The sequence below is a fragment of the Triticum dicoccoides genome, chromosome 2A (assembly GCF_002162155.2).
Source record: "Triticum dicoccoides isolate Atlit2015 ecotype Zavitan chromosome 2A, WEW_v2.0, whole genome shotgun sequence".
Lineage (NCBI taxonomy): Eukaryota > Viridiplantae > Streptophyta > Magnoliopsida > Poales > Poaceae > Triticum > Triticum dicoccoides.
The window spans coordinates 597,855,438-597,872,632 of NC_041382.1; the positions used below are offsets into that span (position 1 = coordinate 597,855,438).

The window sequence follows — 17,195 nt, forward strand, 5'->3', positions numbered from 1 at the left end:
TCTTTTCAGTTTGTTTCTCCGGAGCCCATCATCTCAGAATTATTCATTCTCAGCGTGTAGCTATCGTTCTCCAAATGTTTCCCGTCCTTCATTCAAGTATTATCTGATCAGCTCATGATCTCTTCATTCTCTTATATCTAAATTTCCTCAAGTATCTTTGTTCATTTTCAAATTCTTACCGGTGATTCATCCCTTTACTTGGTTTGTTTTTCAATTCTTACGGTGGTTCGTTCAAGAGTTCTTATCCTTCGTTGTCATACAGATTCATTTGTTCTTCATCCTACCGGTGGATCATCGAAGACCGTCTCAAGTTGCGCTATATCTATCTTAATCCTTTCAAAGAGAATAAGTAGTATGCCAAATCCGTTACTTGCCATCAATCTAAATTGGTGAAGGATGAGCATAACATAATTCTTATTCTTGATTCACCCAAAGGATTAATTCTTTATTTCGAGGGCTCATCAAATTCTTGATTTTCTTTTGTTCATCTTTTCTTTCTCGGAGTTCCAAGCTCTCATCATCATGAAGATCCATCTGAATCATTACCTCAAAGTGTTCATCGAGATTCTTTTCATAGGAGTTCAAGCATTCTGCATCCTGCATCCCAAAGTCATATTCGTTCTATCTTATCTTTTGAGGTGGTGTTATGTCATTGTTGATAATTTTTCCTTCGTGTTTCATGATTCACAAGTTATCAAGAATGAGGTATTTTAAACCCATCAACCTCTTCATTGGATTTATCTTGGGTTATATTTCACCTAAATCTTTCCCTAAGGATTTTGCTAATTATGGTGCTTATAAACGACAGTAGTTCTCCATAGATCCTCCCGGTGAAATAGCTTCTCGTCTCCTTGTTCATATCAATCCAATCTATTGTTTCCGTTAGTGGCATAATTTCAACTCATAATTTTGAGATGTCTTCCATAAGCCCACATCAAGCTTATCCTTTCGTTGTTGATAATCCAATAACTCCGTTCGACAATATGTTGTAAGCGTGCTCACTCAAGATCGTGTTTCCCTCCGTTCATTCCATGCCATTCTTTCTTCTTCCGGAGGCATTGTGATGTTGCTCTCTTCGACCCATCATCTTGTTTTGTCAAGCTCATGTTTCTTTCTTTTGCTTATCCATTTAACCGGAGTGTTGTGCCCTCTGCTCAAGTTCTTTTCTACTTATCTAGTCTTGCATCTCTTTTCAACCGGAGTGTTGCCCGAATTTGTTTTTCCTTGTTCCTCTTTTCTAACGGAGTGTTTTCAATTTTGTTCATCTCCATTGTATTCTTTTCTCGAAGTTGTTCAACCTCGCAAGGTTCTTTGGTTTCACTCGTTTGTCAAAGAAGCAACTTAGTTTTACCTCTTCTCTTTCTCTTCCGTTTTCCCTTCGGTGCCATTCTAGATCTCGGGACGAGATCCTCTCGTAGTGGTGGAGTGTTGTAACGCTCCGAGACCGATGCGCCAGGTGTCTTCCGGTTATTCGCTGTTGTTGCCTTGTCATTTGTTTGCGTGTCATGCATCTCATATCATGTCATCATGTGCATTTCATTTGCATACGTGTTCGTCTCATGCATCCGAGCATTTTCCCCGTTGTCCGTATTGTAATGTGGTGCTCCTATGTCCTCCGGCGTCTCCTTTTACCTCTTTTCGTGTGCGGGTGTTAAACTTTATCGGAATGGACCGAGATTTGCCAAGCGGCCTTGGTATACTACTGGTAGACCGCCTGTCAAGTTTCGTGCCATTTGGACTTCGTTTGATACTCCAACGGTTAACCAAGGAACCGTAAAGGCCTCGTGTGTGTTGCAGCCCAACACCTCTCCAAAGTGGCCCAAAACCCATCTAAACCCCCTCCATCCTCTCGGTCGTTCGATCACGACCGCGTGGCCGAAAACAGCTCCTCATTTGGACTCTCCTAGCTCCCTCTACCTATATATGTGTCCTCTCCCCCGAATTTTCACGGATGAACCCTAGCCTTCCTCTTCCTCGCGCCGTCGAACATGTCCGCCCGGCGACCGGACGTGTCCGCCCTCGCCCTCAGCCAATCCGGAGCCGCCACCTGTCCATCGCCGCCGGCCCACGGAGCCCATCGCGGGCCCGCACGGGCCCGAACCGCCGCCGCCGAAGCCCGGATCGGCCCCCGCGCTCCGTCGCCTCGCGCCTCGCCGCCCCGCGCTTCACCACTCCACCGCCGCCCGACGCCGTCCTCGCCGCAGTGCGCCACCCGCCGTGCGCCGCCGTCTCGTGCTCGCGCCTGCAACGCTCGCCCCGCGCCGCCTCGCTCACCCCGCCGCCCGTTGCTCCGCGCTACTTCACCGTCGATCTCCGCTCCCGGCCGCTCTGCCTCGTCGGCGCTGCCCCGCACGGCCACCGTCGCCCTCCGCCTCGCCGTGGGAACACACCGCCCTAGGTCGCGCCGCCTCCTCCGCCTCTGTCGTCGCCGGTGACCTCCGGATCCGGCGCCCCCAACCACTCCGGCCTCCTCCTTCTTTGTCTCCGGCTAGAACTCCGACGAACTCCTTCTCCGGCGAACCTTGTGGACCACACCCCGAAACCCTAGAACTGAGCAGGTTGACTCTATTTTCTCTCTAAGTCCTTTTTCCTGATAATTTCATAGCCATGTTCATAATGCCATAACTTCATCACCGTTGGTCCGTTTTGTGCATATGAGATATCGAAATGTTCATCTGTTTGTCCTCTTCATTTCATTCCATTGCAACATGTTCATTTGAGTCCATCTTGATGCCCTAAATACTATTGCAAGAGTGCTATGTAATGTTAGTGCCTGCCTCTTATCAGATTTTGGACATTTGTCATTTTTGCCATGTTTGTTGTGTGCCTCCTATGAGCATGAGCTCTACATGTGTTTTGTTATATGCCATGCCATCTTTACAGGGGTGTATGCCATGTATTTTTGTGATCATTGTGGTGACTAGCACAAGCATGCAAAGTAGCTCTCGTAATATTGTTGATTTCAGGGACTTAGAATTCTTCCAAGTCATTTCCCTGATGTTATTTTTATGCCATATATTCATGTTGCTATAGAGTGATCCATGCCTCTTTTGAGCATGTTCAGTAAGGATGATTTTGAGATATTGTTATGCTCTATCCATCCATGCCCTTGGTTGCATTTATGGAGTACCCTAGCATGACTCAATCTTGCTCTACTTTTGCTACAAAATGTTCCTGACAGATTGTTTACGTGTTAATCAATTTTGCCGAGGTTGTTGTAGTTGATCCATGCATGCTATGAGGTTGTTCTTGCCATGTTTAGCTTATTGATCATGTCTTCTTGCTGGTAGTATGCTTAGTTTGTCATGCAATGCGTTGTGTTGAGTGCATCGAGCTCGCAAACATGCATTCATAATTCTGTTTATGCCATGTCCAGTTTTCTGCTAAGTATGAATCTGTTAACAAAACTTGCTATGTTTACATGAGTGCCATCATATCTTATGATCCTTTTTGGGTTATGGTCAGTAAGGGACTTTTGTTATATGCTTTGAGTAGATTCATGCCATGCCTTGTATTGCTATGATCTGATCTTGTAGCATGTTGTTATCTTGCTCTAAACATTGCTTCCTGATGTTAAATCCTGACATGTTATTTCACTAAGTCTGTGATGCTGTTATCTTTTGCTCTTTTGCCATGCTTGTTTGAACCTGCTATTAAGTGATTTAGCCGTAGCTCAGTGTTCATCTTTTGTCAAGCATCTTGTATGGATCGCTGCCATGTGCTTTGTTGTTATGTTAGAGTGCAGTAGCTTAATTTCTTATTGCATTCTAGATGGCATCGTGTTGTTAATCACAGATTTGTGCCATTATTGTTTTGCTTGCCATTTCCAAACCGTGCATCCGATTCCGGTGATCTTTATATCAATTTCGACCGAAATCAACTCATATTTCCAGCGGCACTCTTGGTTTGCCAAGTTGAGGTCTGGTTCAATCTTTTCCTTCCGGAGCACGCATATGCATTGCATATCACATCCCGCATATCATGCCATGTTTTGCATCATGTTGCTTGCGCATTGCACCGTGGTTGATTGTTGTTTCCTTTGCTTGTGTTATTGCCTTGGGTAGAGCCGGGAGACGAGTTCATGTTCGAGGTACCCGTTGAGTACGTTTATGAGGATCAAGTTTTCGTCTTCTCGGAGAACTTTGCAGGCAAGATGACCATACCCTCGAAATCACTTCTATCTTTGCTTGCTAGTTGCTCGCTCTATTGCTGTGCCTATGCTGCGATACCTACCACTTGCTATATCATGCCTACCATATTGCTAAGCCAAGCCTCTAACCCACATTTCCTAGCAAACCGTTGTTTGGCTATGTTACCGCTTTGCTCAGCTCCTCTTATAGCGTTGCTAGTTGCAGGTGAAGATTAGAGTTTGTTCCATGTTGGAACATGGTTATTGTTGGGATATCAGAATATCTCTTATTTAATTAATGCATCTATATACTTGGTAAAGGGTGGAAGGCTCGGCCTTATGCCTGGTGTTTTGTTCCACTCTTGCCGCCCTAGTTTCTGTCATACCGGTGTTATGTTCCTTGATTTTGCGTTCCTTACGCGGTTGGGTTATAATGGGAACCCCTTGATAGTTCGCCTTGAATAAAACTCCTCCAGCAAGGCCCAACCTTGGTTTTACATTTGCCTAACAACCTAAACTTTTTCCTTGGGAGTAATTAACCCGAGGGTCATCTTATTTTAACCCCCCTGGGCTAGTGCTTCTCTAAGTGTTGGTCCGAACCGAGTAGACTGCGGGGCCACCTCGGGGAAACTTGAGGTTTGGTTTTACTCGTAGGATGTCTCATCCGGTGTGCCCTGAGAACGAGATATGTGCAGCTCCTATCGGGATTTATCGGCACCTTTGGGCGGCTTTGCTGGTCTTGTTTTACCATTGTCAAAATGTCTTGTAACCGGGATTCCGAGTCTGACCGGGTCTTCCTGGGAGAAGGAATACCCTTCGTTGACCGTGAGAGCTTGTGATGGGCTAATTTGGGACACCCCTGTAGGGTTTTGAACTTTCAAAAGCCGTGCCCGCGGTTATGGGCAGATGGTAATTTGTTAATGTCCGATTATAGAGAACTTGACACTTAACTTAATTAAAATGCATCAACCGCGTGTGTAACCGTGATGGTCTCTTCTCAGCGGGGTCTGGGAAGTGAACACGGTGTTGGAGTTATGCTTGAACGTAAGTAGTCTAGGATCACTTCTTGATCATAGATTCTTGACCGTGCTTTGTCTTCTCTCCGTGCTCTCATTTGCGTATGTTAGCCACCATATATGCTAGTGCTTGCTGCAGCTCCACCTCATACCTTTTCCCTACCCATAAGCTTAAATAGTCTTGATCGCGAGAGTGTGAGATTGCTGAGTCCCCGTGACTCATAGATTACTTCCAATACCAGTTGCAGGTGCCGATGATACCGTGCAGGTGACGCAACCGAGCTCAAGGAGGAGCTCGATGAAGATCGTGTGCGGTGTGTTGTTTTTGTTTCCAGTTGATCAGTAGTGGAGCCCAGTTGGGGCGATCGGGGATCTTTTGCATTAGGGGTTATCTTTCTTTATTTGGTTCCGTAGTTGGGCCTTGATTGTATTCTGGATGATGTAATGCTATATTGTAAGCCAACTCTGTACCTCTTTCTTGTTCAGTACATGGGATGTGTAAAGATTATCCCTCTTGCGACATTGCCTACAATGTGGTTATGCCTCCAAGTCGTGCTCCGACACGTGGGAGATATAGCCGCATCGTGGGTGTTACAGCCATCCTATGATGTTTGAGTAGATTTGTTTTGTCCTATGGGTTGATTGATGATCATGACTGGTTTGAGTTGTATGTTTTATTTTGGTGTTGTCCTATGATGCCCTTCGTGTCGTGCAAACGTGTGGGATTACCGCTGTAGGGTGTAGCAATACATTCTTGATTCGCTTCTAGTGGGTGGCGTGAGTGACGAAACACATACCTGAGTAAAGGGGTTGTTGCGTCTGGGAGTAAAGAGGATTTGTTACTTAATACTATGGTTGAGTTTTACCTTAATGATCTTTGGTAGTTGAGGATGCTAGCTAGAGTTCCAATCATAAGTAACATATGATCCAAGTACGACAAGTATGTTAGCTCATGCCTCTCCCTCATATAAAATTACAATAATGATTATCGGTCTAGTTATCAATTACCTAGGGACAAATCCTTCTCTTATGTTACAAAAAGTTTTCTACTAAATAACTAACTTTTATTATCTTGTAAATTACTCGTAGTTTTATTTCTGCTAAGTACTTCTAGTTTTATCGGTGCAAACATATCCTATCACCTACAAAATAGTTTCATACTTATTATAGGTAAAGCGAACATTAAGTGTGTGTAGAGTTGTATCGATGGTCGATAGAACTTCAAGAGAATATAAATTCTACCTTTAGCTCCTCGTTGGGTTCGGCACTCTTATTTATTAAAAAAACTACAGTTGATCCCCTATACTTGTGGGTTATCGGGAACTCCATACGCAAGCATCCAGATTGCTGCGGTGCATTTCTGATATGAGGAGAAGCCAATCTTTCCAAGTGCATCCTCCTTGCACTCGAAATACTAATCGTATCTGACCACCCCCTCTCGAATACGGTTGAAAACATGCTTAGCCATACGAAAACGGCGCCGGAATTGGTGATGTTTGAAGAGAGGGTTGGGTGTCTCAAAGTAGTCATTCCAAAGAAGAAAATGACCGCTCTCTCGGTTGCGATTCAACGCCGCAGTGTGCCCCGGGATCGAGCCCCGGAACAACGGTTGTTGCCTACTAAGGTGGTCATGGACGACCAACACAACAACCACCATCTCCTCATCGTTGGATGAAGAATCATCCGAGTCGCAGAGGAAATTATGGAAAAAGAACTCGTCGGCAGAGTCCATGTTTACCTTGCGGGCAAACCGTCGAACAACTTGCGGGCGTCGTCGAAGAAACTGATCGGTGAAGAGACGCGCGCCTCCCCTGGACTAGTTAGCTGGCTAGACGACGTCCGGCGAGCATGGCGGTGTCAGACGAGCGTGGCGGCGTTGTCGAAGGAGCGGGTCGGGGAAGCGGGGGCGAGGTGGTGCTGTGGTGGCCCGGCGACGAGGCGGTAGTGGCGACGAGTGTGAAGGTGGCATTCTACGGGGGATGTATGTGGGTGCGGACTGCTGGCGATGGCACCGAAACTGGGCGGCATTGGCGACGGGGTGGGGGCGGTCGGGGGCTTGATGTCGATGGGAGGAAGAGAATGACCTATATGCCACCGATTGGTGGGCCAGAGGGAGGAGTAGGCGGGCTTCGCGCGTCCGCCTTGTATCCGCGCAAACGCAAATGACGCCCAAATTTGGGTCAGAAATGGCTCGTTCGGCGGACGAAAAGCGGACGCGCGTTTGGGTCGGCACGTTGAGCCGATTTTTATATTTGTTTTAATCCAAACAGATATATGCTGACGAAATGAATCGGCGTGTTGGAGTTGCTCCTATGTAGACACAAATCAATCATACATTGAGTAACCACGTTCCATTATTCGCTATCAGGAGATTGGAAACCAACGCGTTCTGACCACCGGCCTGATCAACACGGAATCGGTATTTTTAGAGTGTACGATGATTAGGCCATGCGATCCGCTCCAATGAATTGACGCGACTTCACAAAACAGAAAAATAGGGCGTTTGTAGAACAGACGATGACACCGTCGTACTTGTCCTCGTCACTGCCAACAGCAAGAACGTCAGCACCACCGGACCGGAAGCTTGGTCCCGAGCGGCTCGATTTGTGGCACATTTCGTTCTCGCATTTGCTGGATGTACGTTACATGTCATGTCATGTCATGTGCTGCTAACTAACGGTAGCGTACTGGTACCACCCACCTAGGTCACAGGTAGTAACGTGTACCGCCGAAGAAGAAGACGCAACGCTGAATTGCTGATCGTTCCCTTCCCCTGCGGATCATGGCCTTACCACTAGGTCCCCAATGGCCAGCGGGGGATTCGGTATAGCAGCTCAAGTTCGTTTGTGCTTCGCGTTCCCGCTGGACTGGACACGTGTTAGCTGTAGGAAGTATGGTTACGAAAGTGACTTCGGTTCGCCAGTTCAGGCTCAACTCCTCACTTTACATTAGCGGACTTACAGGTCGGGCCAGGGCTCCACGCTCTTTCTTTCTGTGTGGGACGATGCCGGGGAACCGGCGAGTACTTTCTTGATAGAACAAGACAGGCCGGTTAATACTACCACTTGCACCTTTTTCTCTTCCGAAGGAGCAGTGCACACCTAACAGCATCTCGGGTTCGGCTCATGTGCAGGGTTCACCGCATGGATTAACGTGCAGAGCAAATAATAAAGTGAGACGTGTTCTGGTGGGACCAACTAATAAGGCCTTTTTTTCTAGGAGTTTTCTGATTCTCAATCTTCTTCGTTCTTCTTCTAGACTAGAGACCATGAATCTGATCGTGGCCAAGGCTGCGGCGGCGTGAGGCTGAGGTGATGGTGTGGGCAGCCAAGGCGGGGCCGCGGAGGAAGACGTCGCGAGGCTGAGGGGCACGTAGCCATTAGACTTCGGTCCAAAAAAAGCAGCGATTGGACCATGGTTCCTTACGTAATGGAGATGGCAGCACTCATGCGTTGAATTCACAGTCCTCGTGCATGGAGGTGAGTTGGAGCGGCGGAGCGGCACGTCCTCTGTCTTGTCTGGCTTCATGCGGCGCGGGGAGTTTCATTTGTGTGGCGGCCGGCGGCGGGGGGCGTCGTCGTCAATGGGATGACAGCTAGCTACTCTCTCGAGGAAGCACCCTAGTATTACAAACGTTGATTTCATAGGACGTAAAGCTTCATGGTCTCTACCCTTGATTAATGGTGGAGTAGAAGATTGAGAACCAGGAAACTGGTAGAATAAAAAGAGAGAAATAAAAATGTCTTTTCTGATGGTCCCACTGGGACATGTGTCACTTGATTATTGGCCCTGTATATTAATCCGTGTTGTGACCCCTGCACCCGAGCCAAACCCATCCAAAGGCTTCTTCCACGTGTATGTCGGGCGGACAGTCTCAACATGCCCACACACGAAAACGATTGCCCAGCTCTCCCATGCCCAATACAAATGTCCGGACAATCCCTACTCGCCCAACCAATCCATATGTGGGGAGAAATGGGTTGCCCGGGAGTCTAGACTTATCTTAACCATGACACATGGACCCAAAAGAAAAAAAATCATCCAATGGTGTGCCCTTTCCTATCCCTGTAGGACCTCCGCCATGGCGCCTCTCAACTTCATGCCCTATTTTCCAACAAGCCGCCAAGGAGTTGTGCACCGCCCGAGCCATGGAGGAGGTCTGCCACCTCAATCGTGAGGGAGCACGCCGCCACCGCCGAGGTGGAGGATACCTAGTGGAGGAGGCACACACCGCCCATCAAACCGCCCTAGCAATGGAGGAGGTGCTCGCCACCTGAGCCAGGCGGCCATGGTCAACACCATCGAGCAAGCCGAATCAGATGCCTCCGAGGAAGTCTCTTCAAAGGAAGCATCAATAGTAATAATGGAATAAATATCTGGGGGGTATATATCTGTGATGCCTTCATAGTATGATGGTTGAATTTTGAAGGGATGAGAATGCAATTGGAGGACACATAGTTTGAGGAAAGACGAAGGGTGTTCGTGAAAACAACCAGACGTGTCACGCACAAATGTGGGATGATATATTAGATAAAACCTCTTGGAGATGCCAATGCTTATCAGACGGTCCAGACGTGTGAAGCTAACCCATTGAGACAGGAAGCTTCAAAATCGATATCAGATGCACACGCTACAGCCAATGCAGCTCCAACATTGTGTATATTCACTGGAACAAAGGAGAAAAAGTATGTACAATTGCACGCCAGCGAAGCTGGTAAAATAATGAACTGCCGAATGCTGCTTTCTGCAACATGCAGCAGAAGGTTGCAAGAATACATTTTACAAGGGGAAGAACCTTCTCTTCTTAAAGTACCACAGGAGGCAGGCGAATATGACCGCGCCACAAACACCCGTTATGATGAGCGTCCACTCAAAAGCGTGAGGCACTTTAAGCACAGCGACCCCCTCAAAGTTCATGCCGAAGACCCCAGAGACAACCCCGAAGATGGCTACCACAAACGTAGCGGTGGTCAGCAGCAGCTCGAACTGGATCAGTTGGTTCCGGACATTATCCTGCAATAACAGCATTCGTGAGAATCATCATGTAAGCATTTTTTCGGTCAAGATCATAAAAAATGGTAATCAAACACATGAAAGAACACCCTATTCTCTAGTGGTATTACTGAACCTAACTACAGTTTGATGTTCCCGGTATCCAAGATAGTCTTAAACGTCTTTAAAAAAAAGATAGTCTTAAACGTCTTTAAAAAAAAGATAGTCTTAAACCATGAACGCATCTACCATAGAGAAAAATATGACAGGCATTATGGATGAAATGTGTCAACCATCAGCCATCACCAGCCATTGTAACATGACAACCACATATCAACTTGCTCCGAAAGAAAGTTTTTCATTGGTTCCACATTTGTTATTACTGTCACCTAAGATAGCCCTTTCCCTTTATTCTATCCTTTTATCCCCTTCATGAAACAAAGTTGTTTTGTCCAAAGGTTACTCGCAGCATCAAATGACTGGTCAACTGAAACTAGTATCTCGTCAATGTTCTTAAAAAACTAGTATCTCATCAAGTCATCAGTGCACTTAAGGAACTAGAATCTCATCAGTGTTCTTAAGAAACTAGCATCTCATCAATGTTCTTAACTCTTAAGAAACTAGTATCTCATCACACCAGGCTATTAGTGAGTAGTGACCAAGGTTTTTGAGTCGCCGAGTCAAGCCAAGTCGCCGAGGCTGCGGCTAGTGGCTTGCTGGCTTGAGTCAGCGACTTGGCTTGATTAGTCGCCCCAAGTCGCCATGGCACAACAGTACATAGAGCAGCAGAGAACATAGATATACAGCAGCAGCAGAGCACATATACAGCAGAGAAAATATACTACATCTAAGCAGAGCACATATAGAGCCCACCCTGCGCTCTCTTTCATATACTACATCTAAGCAGGGCACATATAGAGCCCACCCTGCGCTCTCTTTCCTTCAGTCCTCCTCCTTCCCCAGTCCCCACATATACATCAGCAGCAAGCCACGCAAGCCAGCAAGCCAGCGAGCCGCGCGACTAATCGCACGCCGGCGAGCCACGCGAGTCGCGCGACTCGCTCCCTGAGTCAAGTCGCCTGCGCGAGCCAGCCACGCGGCGACGACTCGGCGATTAGTCGGCGACTCAAAAACAGAGGTAGTGACTATATCAGATCAGCTACTGCTTGTCCTAATTCAGGAACAAAAGAGTGGTCAAAGAAAAAAATGTCTAAACAGATAAGTCTAATATATGATAAATAAATAAATAAAGCCACAGGAAGTATTTTCTAGTACCAGGCTATAATTAGTGTATTAACTTGTGTTACTTGTCAACCATTTATGGTTTATATTGAGTACTTACTATCTTGCCTGTATCATCCTGATGTTCCCACGAACAGTAAAATACAAGTTATTCAACCTTGCTTACTAATGTTTGTTTCTAAGTTAACTTATCATTTCCATTTGAGTGGGGGACAACAACTATTATGTCTGTCAAACTGAATCTCTTTGTGTGTTTTAATTACAAAATAAACAGTATTAACTATCCAGAAATGTGCCACCAAGAAGCTACATATCAATCTTGTAATAACACATGGTAACCGGCATATCATTTTCTCGCTTTGGTGTAAAACCAGGCAAAGTGAAACATGCTGATTTGAATGAGAAACAACTTCTTTTAACGTGATTCTTCATCTGAAAGTTGAGCAATAGGCATGTTCAAATGATACAGTATGAAATCAGGGGAATATACCAGCTGGATATTGATGAAATCCTCTGTGTCATCAATATACTCCTTCAGCTGGAAAAAAATAATGTAAATAGAAAAATTGTCAGCTAATGTATTTCTTAAAAGAGAAATCAATTGAACAATAGGCTAACTAAAAGACAGTTCATGCTTTATACCGAAGTTAATTTGCTGAGAGTGTAGTCAATAACCACAAAGTAAGCCTCCAGCAACATTTCCAGTTCTTCTATGTTATATTGACTGCTCTCTGAGCTCTTGAAGCTGCTGTGCCTGCTTCTAGCAAAACTAAATTGCTTCTCAAGCCGCCGGGGCGCAGGGGGCGACGAAACTGGTGAAACTGGAGCAGAGACGGATGCACCGAAGGCATTATTTCCAGCAACTCCTTGAAGGCCCTCCTCGTCCAATGATGATGCTTCCATCCTCATCTTCTTTTCCGTGAGGTACATTTCAGCCATATCACCATCGTCGTCCATCAATTGCTCTATCTCATCTCTGACCTTAATGGTGAAAATTGGACATTTCTTAAGACTGGAAAAGGATACTGTTTGACAACCTAACTAATAAGAGCAGTAAAAACATAATGGAAGTCCATTTACCTTTTGGACCCTCCTAGTCAATGCAACCAGCTTGCTCTTTAGGCGTCGAGCACGCTCCAAGTCAAGGGTACTGATTTTGGCCGTTAACTCATCTAGCAGTGGATAAGCTTCAGCCTCCAGCTCAACAGCCTGATAAAATTTGCAAGCATTTTTAGTTCTCCAGTCAGATGCCAAATCATTATCCTTGAAACAGCTCAGAAAGTGGGAAACTCAAATTGATCATCACATGATTTGTCAGCTGATAACCAAATTTGTAATGTGTGGCTTCATTTTCATCGATAATTGGCGGTTATGGTCAATTCAATTTTCTGGAAACCAAACAGAGTAAAAGAAATTCAGACCAACAATGGTTGACACAGAACAATGCTACATTTGATAGAGTTGTCAATTTGTCATTAAGATAAGAGGCTGGGCATGATGAAAATTCAAATGGTGACACGCAACCTCATTTGACCATTGGTACGTGGCAAACTGAACTTCCTATGTGGTGGATAATCTACTCCATAGCTTATTTCACCATCAGATACTTTCCTGTCAGTAATAGAATATGATCAAGAGGAAATCTATTCTTTTCAGAATACAGTGTGGAACTGTGGATGTTAAGTACATCATACTAGGATATGACTGTTCAACTAATCACAGTGTAAGCAATGACACACTCCATATGGAATACTAGCCCAATGTAAGAATTCAAATTAACAATTGAGAACCATCATTAATTCAATCATCACATGCTCCCAAAGGACCGGAACTATCAAGCTCATCATGCACCAAAACTGTACGCCGGCTAATAGAGTACTCCATTAGTTGAGCCAGGAGCACAAGTATTATATTCTACACCATCTAGTAAATTACTTAGTAGTAGAACGCAAAGGTCTGCAGAGCGCTGTGTGGAACCTGAGCGTCTAGGAAGGAGCAGGCGGCTTCGAGCGCGACCTCCAGAGCGATGAACTCGAAGGGCAGGTCGTCGGCGCGGTCCACGAGACGGCGTTGCAGCTCGTCGACGTACCTCCGCACGGCCTCCTCCGCAGCGGCTCCGCCGTCAGCGTCGGGGTCGCGCAGGACGAGCGCCTCGTCAGCGGTGATGATGCACCGTATCCGCTCGAGGTTGCAGACGACGGCGCGCTCGCGGCCGAGGATGGCGGAGGGGTAGACGAAGAGCGGGTCGAGGAGGCGGAGGTCGCGCGCGGGCAGGTCGAGCCGCCGCATGAGCGCCGGCTTGGCGACCTCCACCGCCTCGGCCGCGCCCGTCGCCGCGTCCACCCGCACCCACGAGCGCCGCCCGCCGCCGCGCTTCTTCAGGCCGTGGACGTCGATCGTCACGCCACCCCCACCTCCGCCGCCGCCTGGCGCCGCGGGCTTGCCGCGGCGGTGGGGCCCGTTCGAGGCGGCGCGGGGAGGGAGGAGGAGCCGGTCCTTGAGGTCCTGGTCCATGGTGGCCGGGATCTGTGGTGGGGGCGGCGTGTCAGTGACGGGCTAGGTTGGTAAGCCGCGGAGGAGGTGGAGTGCTTGTGTGGAGAGGAAGGGGTCTCCACGGTGGGTGGGGGATCAATACGAGGGAAGAACATCACATGATTCTCTCGGGTGGGCTCGGGTGGGCATGCACGTGACGTGGTACCTTCCCTGTCGTTGGATTCAGCAGATGTTTTTTTTTTAGCACGGTCATCGATTCTAGGGTTATTCTGCAGTTCATCGTCCAAAAATACAAAGGTAAACATGGTTCTATGCACACCTACGTGAACAATAAATTCAAAAAATATTTAAAAAATAAAAATTCTAAAATTTTGGGTATTAAATTTGGTCGGCCATTCTACTCAGGCATGAAGTTTCGTGAAGTATTAACACATGTTAAAAAATACAATTGGGGCCATACTATTCATCATATAATTTTTCAAATATAGCTTCAGTTTTATCATTTTTTCCCAGATTTTTGTGGACGTCATTTTTCGTGAAACTTCGTGTGTGAGTTTATCGGTTGACTATGCATGTTAGAAGAAAAATATATTTTTGACTTTTTCTAATATTTTTAATTTACTATTTATAAGGGGTGCATATGAAACCATGTTCATCAAATTTGTGGTCGTTCATCGCCATGCTTCATTATATTGTGTACCGTGACAAATGAAGAGAAATATAATTTCTTTTGCCAAAAAGAATCCAAATCTATTATACATATATATATATATATATTACTAATAAAGAAAATAGGTATTTTTGGTCTGTCATATTTTGCCAAAAAAATGATGTTTCTGGTAATCAACCTGCAGTCCAGTTTTGTGTGAGATTTTTACTTTTGCATAAAATTCCCTGATGTTTCTGATAATCAACTATCATGTCAGTTTTAAGTCGGATTTTCGCTTTTGCAAAAAATCCCCGATAATTGGGTTAATCAATCCATAGTACATATCAAATACTTTTTAAAAAATTCATAACTTTTGAATCCTGGCTCCAAATTTAACAGGGTATATATGGAGTTTTATTAGAAAATGTGTCGAATCTAACTATGATGTCATTTTACCTCTTACCCATTTTAATAATGCTATTTAGGGTGCAACCTAATCGATAGCGCATGATCCATCTTTCTTTCACACCACGCCGATCTACATTGAAAATGAACGCCTCAGTAAACCAGGACTGGAGATGAAAAAATCATTTATAACCACGCATGCACGTCTCATCAAAACCACACAAGAGGAAAACAAATTTCTCATCTTACGCCGAGAGAGAGACGCCTTAGGATTGCAGCATTCAAACGTGTTGTGATTTTGTGAGCACTAAGGCCACCGCCGACAAGGGTGAGAAGGAGGATAAGTGGTAACATATATGTGATGCCACATGTTGAAACAGATGTCGTGGATCTATTGGGGTCTTGGCTCATGGTTATTGGATTAGGGGAGTGTGGTATTTTTTCTCCCGTTGCAACGCATGGTCTCTTTTGCTAGTCTATTATAAAGGATCATAAGAAGTACAAAACACCGTACAGAAATAAAATTGCATCAAGGACTCTACACCACTGAACTACCGTTGCCGCTGTCATAACCCGAGTTGACCTTATTGATGACAGTTAGGAAGTCTTCGTGCACGTGCTCCTAAGGACCAGTGCCCCAGAGCCGCGGTCCTTGCCATTGAACCCTTGGATTGATCTCAAGCGCCTGGCACCAAATCTCATTGGCGTGCACACACAAAGAGAAGCCCTAACCTCATTGCTCTAAGGAGACGTCATGCATCTACGTCTAGCCTCCGTCGACTTCGTCCCAATGGACGGACTCCAGGAGGATCGGAGCCCAGCAGACCAACTAAAAAATGAAGCACCGTCATCCGTTAAAATGTCACCCCTGTGAGAAAAATGCTTAACCTAAACTACTAGCCAGAGCCGAGACACAAGAATATCCCTCCCCGCCAACGTTTGTCCAAGCGGCGGGCAAATACAGAGAAACATGATTTGTACCTTAAGATTGCATTGATCTTTTATAGAGAAATTTATCAGGCGTGTCTGTTGCTTACTCGATCATAAAAGTGTTCCTTTAGTTCCCATGAATATGAAAACACACATGAATAGGATAGTAATGCATGTACAAAACATATGTTTCATAAACAAATGACTTATCTCAACTTGGATGTTTAGTTCAAAGCTACTAGAAAAAAGGAATCATAATAAACATGATCAAATCAAAATCAAACCACATAAAATGCATAGTTAGAATGTTAGGCGCCACCCTATGGCGCCTCCTGAGAGAGCTGGGGCGATGCCAGGTAGGACGCGCCCCTTCCACTCTCCTATTTGTACCAAGTAGTGTGCTTTGGGTATTATTTGATGTTGCCGTGAAGGAACTGACATTTAAAATAGAACAAACCAGCAAAAAAGCAACACATGTAGATAAAACAATCACATTATGGATATTAACAGGTGCATGTAAACCTCATCAGTTACTTGTTTGGTGGTTGGTGCTTTCAGATGACCAAGGGTATTGTATCCGGATTAATAATTGCCATATATAGATCATATATACAACCCAGGGTTTACCAAGACTACCGAGAATATATTGCTATGCAATCTATTTAGTGGCAGCGAATAATTTAGGCAGAGAAATGCTACATCAAAAAATTTATCCCACCAGTGGGCATCGAAAAAATATAAAGCTTCATTGTTCCAGTTACAGCGAAGAAACCTTTTAATTTTTGGTACCTGCCATCAATATATACGACATATGTGATACGTCTCCAACATATCTATAATTTTTGATTATTCCATGCTGTTATATTATCAATCTTGGATGTTTTATAATCATTTTATAGTCATTTTTTGGTACTACCTATTGACATAGTGCCAAGTGCCAAGTGCCAGTTGCTGTTTTTTCCATCATAGAAAATCAATATCAAACGGAGTCCAAATGCCAGAAACTTTACAAAGATTTTTTTGGACCATAAGGAACATAATGGGCCCTGGCTGCGCCTGGGGGGTGCTCCGAGGAGAGCACAACCCACCAGGGCGCGTCAGGAGGCCCAGGCACGTCCTGGTGGGTTGTGCCCACCTCGGGTGCCCCTCGGACCGCCTCTTTGCTCTATAAATACCCCAATATTCCCAAAACCCTAGGGGAGTCGACGAAATATTGATCCAGCCGCCGCAAAGTCCAGAACCACCAGATCCAATCTAGACACCATCTCGGATGGGGTTCACCACCTCCATTGGTGCCTCTCCGATGATGCGTGAGTAGTTCTTTGTAGACCTTCGGGTC

At 45.6% G+C, this 17,195-nt stretch overlaps 1 protein-coding gene across 1 annotated transcript; it reads right to left on the reverse strand.

Moving 5' to 3' along the window:
• Positions 1-9,767: 9,767 nt before the first annotated feature.
• Positions 9,768-13,980, reverse strand: LOC119355616 (magnesium transporter MRS2-C-like). The gene is made up of 5 exons (XM_037622445.1): positions 13,357-13,980; positions 12,460-12,588; positions 12,022-12,360; positions 11,870-11,917; positions 9,768-10,158 (listed from the first exon to the last, which is right to left on the reverse strand). Exons 1-5 carry the CDS (start codon positions 13,891-13,893, stop codon positions 9,925-9,927), a joined length of 1,287 nt encoding a protein of 428 aa, XP_037478342.1. The 5' UTR covers positions 13,894-13,980; the 3' UTR covers positions 9,768-9,924.
• Between the last annotated feature and the right edge of the window lie 3,215 nt (positions 13,981-17,195).

What these genes read in the sequence shown, in the direction of transcription:
- LOC119355616 (XM_037622445.1), bottom strand. Translation starts at nt 13,893, where the DNA reads ATGGACCAGGACCTCAAGGACCGGCTCCTCCTCCCTCCCCGCGCCGCC. An exon ending in TGACTAGGAGGGTCCAAAAG is followed by an intron (nt 12,361 to 12,459) that starts GTAAATGGACTT and finishes TTCACCATTAAG; the next exon opens with GTCAGAGATGAGATAGAGCA. An exon ending in CTCTCAGCAAATTAACTTCG is followed by an intron (nt 11,918 to 12,021) that starts GTATAAAGCATG and finishes ATTTTTTTCCAG; the next exon opens with CTGAAGGAGTATATTGATGA.